The sequence below is a fragment of the Danio rerio genome, chromosome 17 (assembly GCF_052040795.2).
Source record: "Danio rerio strain M-AB ecotype USA chromosome 17, GRCz13ab, whole genome shotgun sequence".
NCBI lineage: Eukaryota > Metazoa > Chordata > Actinopteri > Cypriniformes > Danionidae > Danio > Danio rerio.
The window spans coordinates 8,286,833-8,301,568 of NC_141037.1; the positions used below are offsets into that span (position 1 = coordinate 8,286,833).

At 37.7% G+C, this 14,736-nt stretch overlaps 1 protein-coding gene across 16 annotated transcripts in view; it reads right to left on the minus strand.

The window, feature by feature from the left end:
- Nucleotides 1-14,736, minus strand: part of stxbp5b (syntaxin binding protein 5b (tomosyn)) — a 119,465-nt gene that overhangs the window by 43,351 nt on the left and 61,378 nt on the right. For all 16 annotated transcript variants that reach the window (XR_015512872.2, XR_015512880.2, XR_015512879.2 and 13 more), the window contains exons 11-16: nt 11,394-11,466; nt 11,174-11,321; nt 11,034-11,101; nt 7,928-7,968; nt 6,094-6,314; nt 2,159-2,346 (exon numbers count right to left, since the gene is read on the minus strand). Coding sequence is in view for 7 of the 16 variants with exons in the window: in XM_087289862.1 (XP_087145988.1) it covers nt 2,159-2,346; nt 6,094-6,314; nt 7,928-7,968; nt 11,034-11,101; nt 11,174-11,321; nt 11,394-11,466 (739 nt within the window). In the remaining 9 variants the exon portion in view is untranslated. The remainder of the gene's footprint in view (nt 1-2,158; nt 2,347-6,093; nt 6,315-7,927; nt 7,969-11,033; nt 11,102-11,173; nt 11,322-11,393; nt 11,467-14,736) is intronic.

Below are 14,736 nucleotides of genomic sequence, written 5' to 3' on the forward strand. Positions count from 1 at the left end.
CAATTAAGTTGATGAAACCTCTCAAGAATGATCAGTGGAAACAGAACGAACCTGAGCTAAATTTAGAGCTTCACTTCAAAGGCTGTCAATACTTCTGTACATGTGATTTTTTTAGATTTTTAATTTTTAATAAATTTAGGACATTCATTTATTAATTTTCATGTCGGCTTAGTCCCTTTATTAATCCGGGGTCGCCACAGCGGAATGATCTACCAACTTATCCAGCACGTTTTTTTACGCAGCGAATGCCCTTCCAGCCACAACCCATCTCTGGGAAACATCCACACACACTCATTCACACACACACTCATACACTACGGACAATTTAGCCTACCCAATTCACCTGTACCACATGTCTTTGGACCCGGAGGAAACCCACGCGAACGCAGGGAGAACATGCAAACTCCACACAGAAACACCAACTGAGCCGAGGCTCAAACCAGCGACCTTCTTGCTGTGAGGCAACAGCACAACCTACTGCGACACTGCATCACCCTAAATTTGCGACAATTAAAAAAAAAAAAATCACATTGATATTATGGGGTATGGAGTGTAGAACATTGAGGAAATAAATGAATTGAATCCATTTTGGAATAAGGCTGTTACATAAAAAAAAATTAGGAAAAAGTGAAGCGCTTTGAATACTTTCAGGATGCACTGTACATGTGGTAAATAAGAAAAGATGCACATTTCAAATTTATTACAGAATATTAAAAAACATGTGACAATCTATGTAGTTTGTATTTGTTTTCATATCTGTAAAATTGTTTTTAGAAAGTGTCTTGCTGTCTGCGTGAACATTTTTGAAATGTTGGCTTGTGTTTTCAAAAGAACAGTACAAATTAGCCTTTTATCTTACCTCTGTAGTTGGCGACTGTTTCTGGACACGACACTTAAAATGTATCTTGAATTACAATGAAAGCGAAGTGAAAGAGAGGCGAAGCTGAAACTGCGAGTTGCTTCTCACCCCACACAGAGAATGTCATGTGATGGAGAAGGACTACACAATTGTATTTAAATTTACCCAATATGGACCCTTTTTCGCATTTCTGGGTTTCTCAGTAGCGGAAGTCATCATAGTTGGGTAAACTTAGAGCGCAGTGAATGGAAGAGTACAACAAATAATGTTTTTACAATCCTACTAGCTGAAATAATGAAAGAAAAACTTAATGATGGTGTGATAAAGACTTTCAAGCATTAGAAACATCTTGCACAAGTGGTAATTCGTTTTTTGTAATTTGTTGCAAAGATGATTTAATACATACATAAATACATATAAATGTTCACACGCTTTTTTAAAAATCTAAATATTAAAAACTTTAAAAAAATGTAAGATTCTGATGACCGTTAATGCGTCATAACAGTCTTGTGAAAAGGGTCCATTATAATCTCATATATATATATTTGAGTACATAGACATTTGTTGAACAAATTTCCATGACTTTTCCCAAAACATTTTGAGTTTATTTGTTTTTCCAAACCTTTTCCAGACCTGTCAAATTCAATGAACCCTGTAACTGTCCTGTTTTATTTGTGACAAGTCTATGTTTTAAGAGTTCGCCCTTAGCCGATGATTGATTATGAAGCTTGTTTAGCATGCTGTCCTGGGAGAGAGCCCTGAACTCGTGAGATCCTCGAGCCCGGGGCTCCCTCCCGTTGCAGGGCGAGAGGGGAGTCCGAGTTCAGGTAGGTCTCAAGAACTCCCCTGCTTGATAATGTTGGAAGTAGACTGATGCTAAGAAGTGTCTATGCTGTCAATTTAGATTTGTCAATTTACTTATGTTACATGTTTTTGATCTGTGGGAGGAAACCGGAGAGCCCGGTGAAAACCCACGCAAACACTAGGAGAACATGCAAACTCCGCACAGAAATGTGTGGACAGGACGTGTCCGAGCCGGTGACATTCTTGCTGTGCGGCCGTGGTGCTAACCACTAGGCCTCCGTGCTGCCCTGACAAGGAAATGGGAGGAGTAAGGGTGGAAGGGAGGATTCTTCAAGACGAAGATGGCTGAAGTAGATACTCTGGTTATTTATAGTGGATAAGGAGTCGTCTGATTGGTAAATCAGTGTTAGCTAATGTGGACCAGGTGCTATCAGGTGCTCCTCTCGAAATTAGTTTATAAATAAACTTCACAAAGTAAATGAAAGCAGGTCGTACTTGAGGCAGGGCACGTTATCCCGAAGGCCGTCGCAGGAGTTGTTGCTGCTTGTGGAGGGGTGAGACTGAGGCAGGCTGGTCTGAGGGCTGGGTGCAGTTCCTGGGGTGGAAACAGCCGACGCCTGGTCTCCTCCACCCTCTGGAGATTCCACTTCATTCAGCTCACACTGCATACGCACCTCCAACAGCTACGCACATATGTGAACCGGCATTAACACACATTTCAACAAGTGTATTTGTAGTAGGGCTACACAATATATCGTTAAAACTTAGTTTTGAAAATCAAGCCGGCTTTATATAGATAATCATTATTAAAATTAATGTTTATTTTATATTTTTATCATGTATCTGGACCAAAAACAACTGTATGAACTGAATTATCGATGCAAGCTGTAATAATTTAGTATTTCCAACAAAAAAGTTCTCATTATAGGCTGTTTATTTATTTATTTATTACATATTTATTGCCACATCAGCAACTTATGGCTATTTCCTGGCCAAATGGATATACATTAAAATATTACATGATAAAAAAACTAATTCGTATTACACTAAAAAAGTTACTTAAAAAAAAAATGTATAAAATAGAAATAGATAGAATTCACACAAAAATTTATTCAAAGTTAAATATGATTTTTCAGTTCTATTTTTGATAAAAAATGTAAAACTCTTCCAGGTGGTAGTTTTTAAAAATGTCCATCAAAGTACTCTCCTTATAAAAATGTTGTCTAATGCAGTGGTTCTCAAACTGTGGTACGTGTACCACTAGTGGTACGCAGGCTTTCTTCCAGTGGCACGCGGAGGATTGAAATATGTCATATACATGCTACACACATTTCAAAATTTATCAAAAATGATGTATATAATATGCCATATATGATATATAGCCTATATTTCTGAGGGAATCTGCCACATTTTTTCACGGTGCAGAGTTGTAGCTGCTTTACTGGGCCTACTGCGCTACAGTATTTCAGTACTGCTCGTTTTGGTGGTACTTGGAGAGACATTTTTTTTCTGAGGTGGTACTTGATGAAAAAAGTTTGAGAACCACTGGTCTAATGGAATTTAAACTTCTGCATTACAACAAAATATGTTTGATGTTAAGAGCAGTCTGGCAGTAATTACATTTAGTTGATTCTTCGTTATTTAATAAATATGAAAGTGTCAACCTAGAATGTCCAATTCGACATCTGGTATAGACCGTCTGATCACGCATTGCCTCAAAATTATAATTTGCTAAATATCTTTCATTTATTTTCGGGTTAATTTCATGTAATTTGTTGTTGATGCCATGTTTTGTTTATGTACAAATTCATTATGGCCTGTTAGATACAGAAATATTCAAATAGATGGTTTGGACAGAAATGTTATGTATTCATTATTCTAAAAAAAAAATTTTATTACACAGACTTTGCTTGTAAAGTGACTAACAAGCTGTCTAACAAGCAGTCCCTCGGGGAGCCTTAATATTATATAACATCGCTATCACGACACCAAGATATTTATTTTCCAAGCTTGTAAGTATAAAGAAGAGTTTGGCCCTCTATTCATTATATTTGTAATATTTATGTGGAGCTGCTTCCATGTTCATTTCTTCAGTCCTGCAGTGTGACACCTCCTCATTAAAAAACAAGGTTTTTAGCATTATCACGCATAAATAAGTGAGCGCTTTTACTCATTCGTGTGGATGCAGCATATGGCAGTCTAACTGTTGGAAAGCATGTGTCAAAACAACTTAATGCTTAATGAAATGCCCTGCAGTGTGCATACTAAACTCCATCTAAAAAGCTTTAAACAGCATTTTTCTAATTGCATTATAATCACCATGCAGTTTTCAGGAGCTCATGTTAATATTAATCATTTGCCACATAGCAGGGCCGCTTCAAATTAACATGTGAAATGAAATAAAACACATAGATTTAAAAGTGGTAAATTAAATCAAATAGTGACCAATGGCATCTGCCATTTCCCTTAGACAAATATATGTATAATATATGTAACACAAATATACAACTCCAAACCAGAAATAATAAGAACTCCTGAAGTTATATAGCGCTTTTCTGGGAACTCAAAGGGCTTTACGCAATGTATTATTACAAGAGTGATTATAGCGCCTCCCGATGGTGAATGCGGTTATAATCATGGGTGGTATTATTTGGTACTTTGGTCATTTATTTCACTGATTTGGCAACCGTCAAACGTCATCAAGGAAATGGTTTGAATTTGAACTTTTGGGACAACACTACAAACATATACTATGCTGTTGAGTGTGTAAGTGCATAAGTACATAGTGCATAAGTGCATAGTGTGCCATTTGGGACGCTGCTCCAGTTTGGATGATCCTTTTCTTCTTTGGTCCGAAGCATACTGCTTTAATTTCTACCCCAAAAAATACTTGAAACACAGATTCATCTGACCACAGTAAATGTTTCCAATGTGTGATGGTCCATCCCAGATGCCTCCGAGCCCAGAAAAGTCAACAGCACTTCAAGACAATGTTAACATAGGGCATCCTTTTGGCACAGTACAGTTTTTACTGGCATTTGTGTATGTAACTACGTATTGTGGTACTTGACAAAGGTTTGCCAAAGTAGGCCAGACCCCATGTTATGATATCGCTTATAGATGAATGAGGATTCTTGATGCAGAGTGGGATCAGCGATCATGGTAGTTCAGCTTAGGTTTGCGCCCCTGTCCTTTACACACTGAAATTCCTCCAGATTCCTTGAATCTTTTAATGATGTTATGTGCTGTTAAAGGTGAAACATCCAAATGACTTCCTATCCCAATAATTTTCTCACATATTTTTGGTAAACTGGTGATCCTCGGCCCATCTTTGCTCCTAAAGGACTAGACCTTTCTTGGATGCTGCTTTTGTACCAAATCATGATCGCAATCACCTGTTGACATCACCTGCTTCAAATGCAACCTGTTTACTAGCCCTAAACTGCTCTAGTCACAACTTGTTTTGGAGTGCGTTGCAGGTCTGAATGACAGAACAGAATGTATATTTACAAATCACATGAAGTTGACCAGACAAAGCATAAAATATTGTGTGTTCATATTGTCTGCAATGAAATACACGTCAAAGTAAATTTAGAAATCACTACTTTCTTTTTTTTATTTACATTTCCATACTTCCCAAACTTTTTCTGATTTGGGGTTGTGTGTTATATTTATGTAATATACAATATATGTAACGACAGTAAGGCCTCATCTGATTGGTCAAATGTGAATAATTAACCTATGCATGCAACGCACACACGCTTGGATCGTAACATACAGCTAAAGTCAGAATAATTAACCCCCTGTTTATTTTTTTCCCCAATTTCCGTTTAATGGAGAGCAGATTTTTTTTAACACATTTCTAAACATATTAGTTTATAAGAACTGATTTATTTTATCTTTGCCATGATGACAGTGAATAATATTTGACTAGAGATTCAAGACTCTTCTATACAGCTTAAAGTGACATTTAATGGCTTAACTAGGTTAAATAAGTTAACTAGGCAGGTTAGGGTAATTAGGCAAGTTATTGTATAATGATGGTTTGTTCTGTAGACAGTCGGGGAAAAAAAATGCTTGAAGTTGCTAATAATATTGGCCCTAAAATGGTTCATAATAAATTTAAAACTGTTTTTGTTATAGCTGAAATAAAACAAATAAGACTTTCTCCGGGAGAAAAAATATTATCAGTCATACTGTGAAAATGTCCTTGCTCTGTTCAACATCATTTGGGAAATATTTACAAAAGTAAAAAAAAATCAAAGAGGGCTAATAATTCAACTGTACTTCAACTGTACATTTAATTTATCACACCTCACTAAAATACAGGTATTGTGTAAAAAATGATCACAGTGTTGATAATTTTTCGATATACTGTGCCACCCTTATTGTAAACTAATGATGTAAACATGCATTAAAACAGGTCAGACCTGAACCACTTCGGTGGTGACTTCCTGTTTGCTGAACCTGTAGACTATAACATGAGCCGATACTCCAGCCACGCACAGCACACGGCTCTCCGGACACCAGGACAGCATCTGGATGGCGAATGGATCCTCATCCACAATATCAGTGCTGGATTTCTCCTCTTTACTCCGAGGCTTGTCAAACACCTTCGCTGTTTTCAGCTTATACAACACTTGAAGCATTACTGACAGACAAAAAAAAAGCACATTAATTATCAATTATCTCCATTAGTTGTTGCAAACATATATATAGAGTCAGAATTATTACACCGCTTGTTTATTTTTTGCCGAATTTGTGTTTAACAGAGAGAAGATTTTTACAGCACATTTATAAACATAATAGTTTTATTAACTCATTTTTAATAATGAATTCATTTTATCTTTGCCATGATGACAGTAAATAATATTTTACTAGATATTTTTCAAGACACTTCTATACAGCTTAAAGTGACATTTAAAGGCTTAACTAGGTTAATTAGGCAGGTTAGGGTAATTAGGCAAGTTATTGTATAATGATGGTTTGTTCTGTAGACTATCAAAAAAAATTAGCTTAAAGGGGATAATAATTTTGTCCTTAAAATGGTGTTTAAAAAATTAAAAACTGCTTTTATTCTAGCCGAAATAAAACAAATCTGACTTTCTCCAGAAGAAAAAATATTATCAGACATACTGTGAACATTTCCTGTATCTGTTAAACATCATTTGCTAAATATTTAAAAAAGAAGAAAAAAAATTCAAAGCGGGCTAATAATTATGACTTCAACTGTATATATATATATATATATATACATATATATACATATAGTATATATATATATATATATATATATTATTATTTTTTTTATATATAATTACAAGCATACTTTGCACTTTCCATAGTGAATTTGGTGAAATCTGTCAACATTTTTTTTAGAATGGATATACAGGCTGGGCCATTTATATGGATACACCTGAATAGTTGTTAATATTAACGTCCTGTTTGTTGCATATTAGTATATGTTAGGGCGCAAACTTTTTAAGATGGGTGGTGACCATGGAGGCCATTTTTAAATCGGCCATCTTGGATCAAACCTTTGTTTTTTCAATAGGAAGAGGATCATGCGACACATCAAACTTATTGGGAATTCATCTTGAAAAGTTTGCCCCCTCACATACGGATACACTCATACGTATGAGTATACTGAAGTCACATGGATTGTTTCGACAATGTTTTTAGTTCCTTTTCTAAATTTGAATCTCTCTGGACCATTGCTGTCTATGGAGAATGAGAGAGCACGCAGAACTAAAATATCATAAAGGGATAGTTTCTTTAAAAATTGTAAATTCTGTCATCATTTACTTGACATTTATTTGTTCCCAACCCATTTGACTTTCTTTATTCTACTGAACACAAAGCAAGATACTCTGAAGAAAGCTGAAAACTTGCTACCATTGACTTCCATAGTATTTTTTTTTTCCTATTATGGAAGTCAACGGTTACAGTTTTTTGTGTTCAACAGAAGAAAGAAACTCCTAAAGGTTTAAAGGTAATAGTGAACCATCTCTTTAATTTGTGTTCTGAAGATATCTCAGGATTGAAACTACATTCAGGTAATTAATAACAGAAATATAATTTTTTGGAGCAAACTAATCCTTTACTGTAGCTCTGAGTGCTTCCAAATCTTTGGAAATCTTCTGTTTAAGTAATGAATTTGCAGAATCCACAAGCATCTATTGTGTTTTTCCAACTCCAAACATTGTGGTTCTATAAGCTTGGGACATAAAATTTCAGTGTATATTGTTTTAGAAAGAAACTCACAAGCTGAGGCATCCCAAAACTTGATCGATCCATCAGCATGCCTGTTTCAGGAAGAAAACAAAAAGAGAGTAATATGAAGACTCCACATTTAAAAGCTTTCAACAACAATAAATGCTTTTACTTTCTAATACAATTATCAAACATGAATAGACTTCGGCAGCAAAGAGCTAGTGTGTGTACTGATTTTGGAGGTTTACAAGGACAGACAGTTTTATAGTGACATAAGTATGACCTCGGTATTACAACACTGAGGTAGCTTTTGAAGACATGCCTTGTTTCGTTGTAATTGTTTTACTTAATGGCAGTCACGAGAGGAAAAGTAGGTCAATCAAAAACATTTCTAACACCTGTGTCTGTGCAGTGATTGGGATGAAGAGATGCTATTTAGAGAGCGGCCAAAGTTAGGAGAGAGAACTGATCGACCTTACAGTGCTGAGTTTGTTGTTTTCGGCTTGAGAGTAAAGACCTGCGCCGGAGCAATTTTTCAGTCCCACTCTCACAAAAAATAGATATTATTTTCTCCTGCTCACAGTATTGTCTTGACCTGTTCACAAAAGCCCGCAGGTAAACATTTTCCCCAGGTTTTATTTTCATTGCTTCATTAATTGTTGTCTGCTCCTCTCTTTAATAACGAACTAACATCTGTAGCACTAATCGTTCCACTTGTATCATGCTCTTAAGACATTTTGCCTCAGTGTGGGCAAGCATACAGTACTGCAGCCTATAGTTTTGTGCATGAACACAGTGTTAGAATTAGCTTCTGAACTTCAATAATTAATTTTCTTTTCGGCTTAGTCCCTTTATTAATCCAAGGTAGCCACAGCAGAATGAACCGCCAACTTATCCAGCACATGCTTTACACAGTGGATGCACTTCCAGCTGCAACCAATCACTGGGAAATTTCCATACACACTCATTCGCACACTTACACTACGGACAATTTAGCTAACTCAATTCACCTATAGCACATGTCTTTGGACTGTGGGGGAAACCAGAGCACCTGGAGGAAACCCACATCAACACGGGGAGAACATGCAAACTCCACACAGAAATGCCAACTGGTCCACCCGGCACTCGAACCAGCGACCTTCTTGCTGTGGGGCAACAGTGCTAACCACTAAGCCAACGTGCCACCCCTTTGTAATTTAAAATGCTTTAAAAAAGCAAACTTAATGACTGTCATGAGGGAAAAATATAGGACAATCAAAAACATTTCTAACACCTGTGTCTGTGCAGTGATTGGGATGAAGAGATGCTATTTAGAGAGCGGTCACAGTTTTGAGAGAGTACTGATCGACCTTACAGTGCTGAGGTTGTTGTTTTCGGCTTGAGAGTAAAGACCTGCGCTGAAGCAATTTTTCAGTCCCACTCCCGCAAAAAATAGATATTATTTTCTCCTGCTTGCAGTATTCGAGTATTGTCTTGACCTGTTCACAAAAGCCCGCAGGTAAACATAGAAGTAGTTTTATTTTCATTGCTTCATTATTTGTTGTCTGCTCCTTTCTTTAATAACGAACTAACATCTGTAGCACTAATCGTTCCACTTGTATCATGTCTTAAGACATTTTGCCTCAGTGTGGGCAAGCATACAGTACTGCAGCCTATAGTTTTGTGCATGAACACAGTGTTAGAATTAGCTTCTGAACTTCAATAATTAATTTTCTTTTCGGCTTAGTCCCTTTATTAATCCAAGGTAGCCACAGCAGAATGAACCGCCAACTTATCCAGCACATGTTTTACACAGTGGATGCACTTCCAGCTGCAACCAATCACTGGGAAATTTCCATACACACTCATTCGCACACATACACTACGGACAATTTAGCTAACTCAATTCACCTATAGCACATGTCTTTGGACCGTGGGGGAAACCAGAGCACCTGGAGGAAACCCACATCAACACGGGGAGAACATGCAAACTCCACACAGAAATGCCAACTGGTCCACCCGGCACTCGAACCAGCGACCTTCTTGCTGTGGGGCAACAGTGCTAACCACTAAGCCAACGTGCCACCCCTTTGTAATTTAAAATGCTTTAAAAAAGCAAACTTAATGACTGTCATGAGGGAAAAATATAGGACAATCAAAAACATTTCTAACACCTGTGTCTGTGCAGTGATTGGGATGAAGAGATGCTATTTAGAGAGCGGTCACAGTTTTGAGAGAGAACTGATCGACCTTACAGTGCTGAGGTTGTTGTTTTCGGCTTGAGAGTAAAGACCTGCGCTGAAGCAATTTTTCAGTCCCACTCCCGCAAAAAATAGATATTATTTTCTCCTGCTTGCAGTATTCGAGTATTGTCTTGACCTGTTCACAAAAGCCCGCAGGTAAACATAGAAGTAGTTTTATTTTCATTGCTTCATTATTTGTTGTCTGCTCCTTTCTTTAATAACGAACTAACATCTGTAGCACTAATCGTTCCACTTGTATCATGTCTTAAGACATTTTGCCTCAGTGTGGGCAAGCATACACTACTGCAGCCTATAGTTTTGTGCATGAACACAGTGTTAGAATTAGCTTCTGAACTTCAATAATTAATTTTCTTTTCGGCTTAGTCCCTTTATTAATCCAAGGTAGCCACAGCAGAATGAACCGCCAACTTATCCAGCACATGTTTTACACAGTGGATGCACTTCCAGCTGCAACCAATCACTGGGAAATTTCCATACACACTCATTCGCACACTTACACTACGGACAATTTAGCTAACTCAATTCACCTATAGCACATGTCTTTGGACCGTGGGGGAAACCAGAGCACCTGGAGGAAACCCACGTCAACACGGGGAGAACATGCAAACTCCACACAGAAATGCCAACTGGTCCACCCGGCACTCGAACCAGCGACCTTCTTGCTGTGGGGCAACAGTGCTAACCACTAAGCCAACGTGCCACCCCTTTGTAATTTAAAATGTCTGTCTTACCGCTACCGCTGAAATCTACCCGCATTTAGCGGGTTGGCGGGTGTTAATGTAAAGCCCTGCCTGTGAGAGTTGGGTTTAGGGGGACAGAATATGTGGTTTGCATAACTAAACCATCATTACATCTATAAGAGTCCCACTGGGATATAGGAACCAGTTTGTGTGTGTATGTGTGTAATGACTTACCCAGTGATGATAATCTCTGAGAAACTCAGTGTTCCCTGGCCCCAGTTACCTGCACTTATGGGCCATTCCTGCATAAACACAGATTTGGATCAGCCGTTTTAGGACTATCCATTATCCAGCAGCGCACGGCAGAACATTACCTTCTTACTAAAGCCCTGTCTTTTCTGTCTGGAGCCAACAGAGTAAAGTGCAGGGATGGCTTCGGCTGGACAGTCTGCAAAATATTCGCAGCAGGTCACCGGAGACTCGTGGATGGATAGAGGGTACGGGTTCTCAAAGATGGGATACCTGCAAATGCAGATGTGTATTAATCATCTGTGCACAAATGAAGGGAGTGTATCACGTTTGCCGTCTACCCACCCAATCTGTGCAAGGTCAATAACAACCAAATCCTTCTCCAGTAGGACAACAACTGCATAAGGCTCCTGGAAATCTGTGCAGATACAGAAGATACAAAACTCTTACTTTATTAATGCTTTAAAAAGATTACCATTAACTCTACTGATTCTCTTATTAACTATTTCATTGTATTTTAGTACTTGTCTTGTAAATGATTGATCTACTTTGCAAAAAAAATGTATGTTTTAAATTATAGTTGAGATTTAAAATATTTAGATATTTTAAAAAATCATTGAGATTAAAATATATATTTTGTATTACACCGACAAGCCAAGATTTACTCCAAATATATTTAAATAATCGGTCACACTTTATTTTGATGGTCCGTTTGATTAATTTAATTTACATTGCATCTACATGCCAACTAATTCTCATTAGATTATAAGTAGACTGTTTGGCTGCATTAACACTGCAAATCTTGATGGTCAATTCCGAGACTGTATCCAGTTTTTTGCTGAGCTGTTTACATCACATTTTAAAAGTGACTTGTATCCGATCGTCTGCATTTACACAGCACACGGCAAAGGTGCAATGACCAGGAAAAAAAAAAAAAAAAAAGAGCGGGCGCTGACTAACAGCTGATAATTAAAGAGCGCTTTTTTTCTCTATTCCTCTATGTAATCTTTTGGCAGCTTTAGACAAGTTGTTTCACTGTAGTTTATGACAGAAAGGTTCTCATTTGTCCATCTTCTTTTGATATATAGGCTTTTTTAAACCTTTAGGCATCTTAATGTAATGTCCATGGCGTGGTTTATGCACGTGATGTAGATGCACTAGCTTTATATTGGTTACGTGGCGAACATTGCGCTCTCTTTCTCTCGTTAACATGCTTAAATACTTGTGGTACATGACAATATAAAAGCTCGTGTATGAGATTTAAGGTTTGGGACTCTGAAGTCTGTTCTGAAATGGAAGTGTCAGACTTAATGTCATTCGCTTCGGTTTTTAATGACGCGTGGCTCGCATTGACAGGTGAAAATCTGATCAACCTGCTTACACTGCAGACACGAGAACACAGATCTGATTCATATTGGATAAATTTCCACATATGAACAAGGCCTAAATCTGATTTGAGTAAATCAGAATCCATGTTATTTGTTCCCGCTTACACGTACTGTACATGGGCCATATTCGATCTCTGCCACATGAAAGAAAAAGATCGGAATTGAGTCACTTGGACGGTGCAGTGTAAATGCAGCCTTAGATTGGGGTTAGGGATAGTGTAAGCTGACATGTACTGGCAAAGTTATTTATAGTCAGTTAAATGTCTGTTGAAGGAGCAGTATCAACAGATATTAAGCAGACAGTCTACTAATACTCAAATGGACCATCAAAATAAAGTGTTACCAATTAATTAGGGATGTAACGATTCACTGGACTCACGTTTCGATACGAATCACGATTTAGTCATGATTTTTTTTTATTATTATTTGAAACAAATTTGATGAGCTCTTTGATTTTTTTCTTAAATGCTGCACATATTTTGCAAACTAATACATTTTCTGCCATAACTAAATTGCTATTAAAAAAGAAGAATAATACAAACTAATGAAGACTCATTATCACAAACAAACTAAAACTGTGACTGTGCTGAGATTTACATTTTTAAAAAAGAAATATCAGAATATCTGTTTACAATGTCCCCTGCTGAAAAAAAACTCAAAGAGGACTGAGATGGCTGGAGTGGAGAGGTAAAGCCTGGTTTATACTTCAGTGTCAAGTGATCGGCGTGACCCACGGCGCCTGCCTTGGCACGTAGTCATGCATTTATACTTTTTCATGATGTTTGTGTTGCTCTGCAATAACTCTTTAGAAACGCTAGCTGGCAGTAGGCGTTTATGTTCCTCCTCTCTGTCGAGTTTCTTTACAGGTGTTTTGCTACCTCAATGTAGAAGTGGCTCAAACTTGCTCATTTTGAGGCGGGAACGGAGGGACGGTCAACAACTTTAATCATAAGGTAAACACAAAACAAATGTTTCCATCTGGAGTACGGAATTACATCACTGTCATAAATATTTTGTGCGTAAATAAAATTCACCCGTCTGTAATTATGAAAATTTAAAGGAAAACGGAACTTACTCGTAATTTTACGAGGGTACAGTTCCAAAATCTGCAATTACAATAGACACATATACGACAGTTTCTTTTTGTGTTTCTATATAACAGATGAATTTATGATGGGCGACTTTAAAAACGCGACATACAGTTTCACGATAGACACGGCGACCTGATTACGAGTACAAATCAAAAAGCGCACTCCACTGTCAATATAACAGCACCGCTTTCTGGGCACTCAAGCTCCCACAAATAGTCTCAGGTAAGATTTTTGTTATTCCCTCTTTGAGAAATGTCCGTCATGAGCTGTAATAAAGGTTGAAACCTAATAAGGTCCATTTTCGCTGTGTTTCTTAGACACTTTACAGAATCAAAATTAAGAACGGGCTGAGGATAGTGAGCTAGCATAATGTAAGTTAACATTACAGGCAGCAAGCGCAGAATTTCTCTGGGAATCACTTAACGACGTTTAACTATAACATGACATCTGTCGATTAAGTAACTATTTTAAAGCCAGATCGACCATTGATCTATTATGTAATGACGATATCAGCAAAAGGAAGAAGGAAATGGACCTCATTAAGTTTCAACCTTTATTACAGCTAATGACCGACATTTCTCAAAGAGGGAATAACAAAAATCTTACCTGAGATGGTGTGTGGGAGCTTAAGTGCCCAGCAAGCGCGCCGTGATGATCGATGGCTCTCGCTTGTTTATTACTGCCTGTGACAGCGGTGACGTAATATTGACAGTGGAGTGCGCTTTTTGATTTGCACTCGTAATCAGGACGTCGTGTCCGTCGTGAAACTGTATTTCATGTTTGTTAAGCACACCCACCGTAAATTCATCAGTTGTTTACAAACAGACAAAGAAAATGTTGTATCCGTGTCTGGTCTAATCGCAGATTTTGAAATTGTGCCCTCGTAAAATTACGAGTACGCTCTGCTTTCCTTTATGTTTTTATGATTTCTGACAGCGATTTTATTCTATACTGCAGCTCCTTCACGGGACTCCACACTTGTAAACACTCCCTCCAACGGGTTTGCATGGCTCTTGGTACCGCCCACACTTGCATTGATACCAAGCCGACCAACCAAAGAGCTTGTGCTATGCGTTGTTGTGATTTGAATAAAATTTTTTGAGAGCAGGTTGCGATGGAGCATACACATGCGCTTGACGCAGAAGTATAAATCAGCCTTAAGCCTTTCCTAAACAAGAGAGCAGTGTGTACAGAGGAGGTAAACAGGCC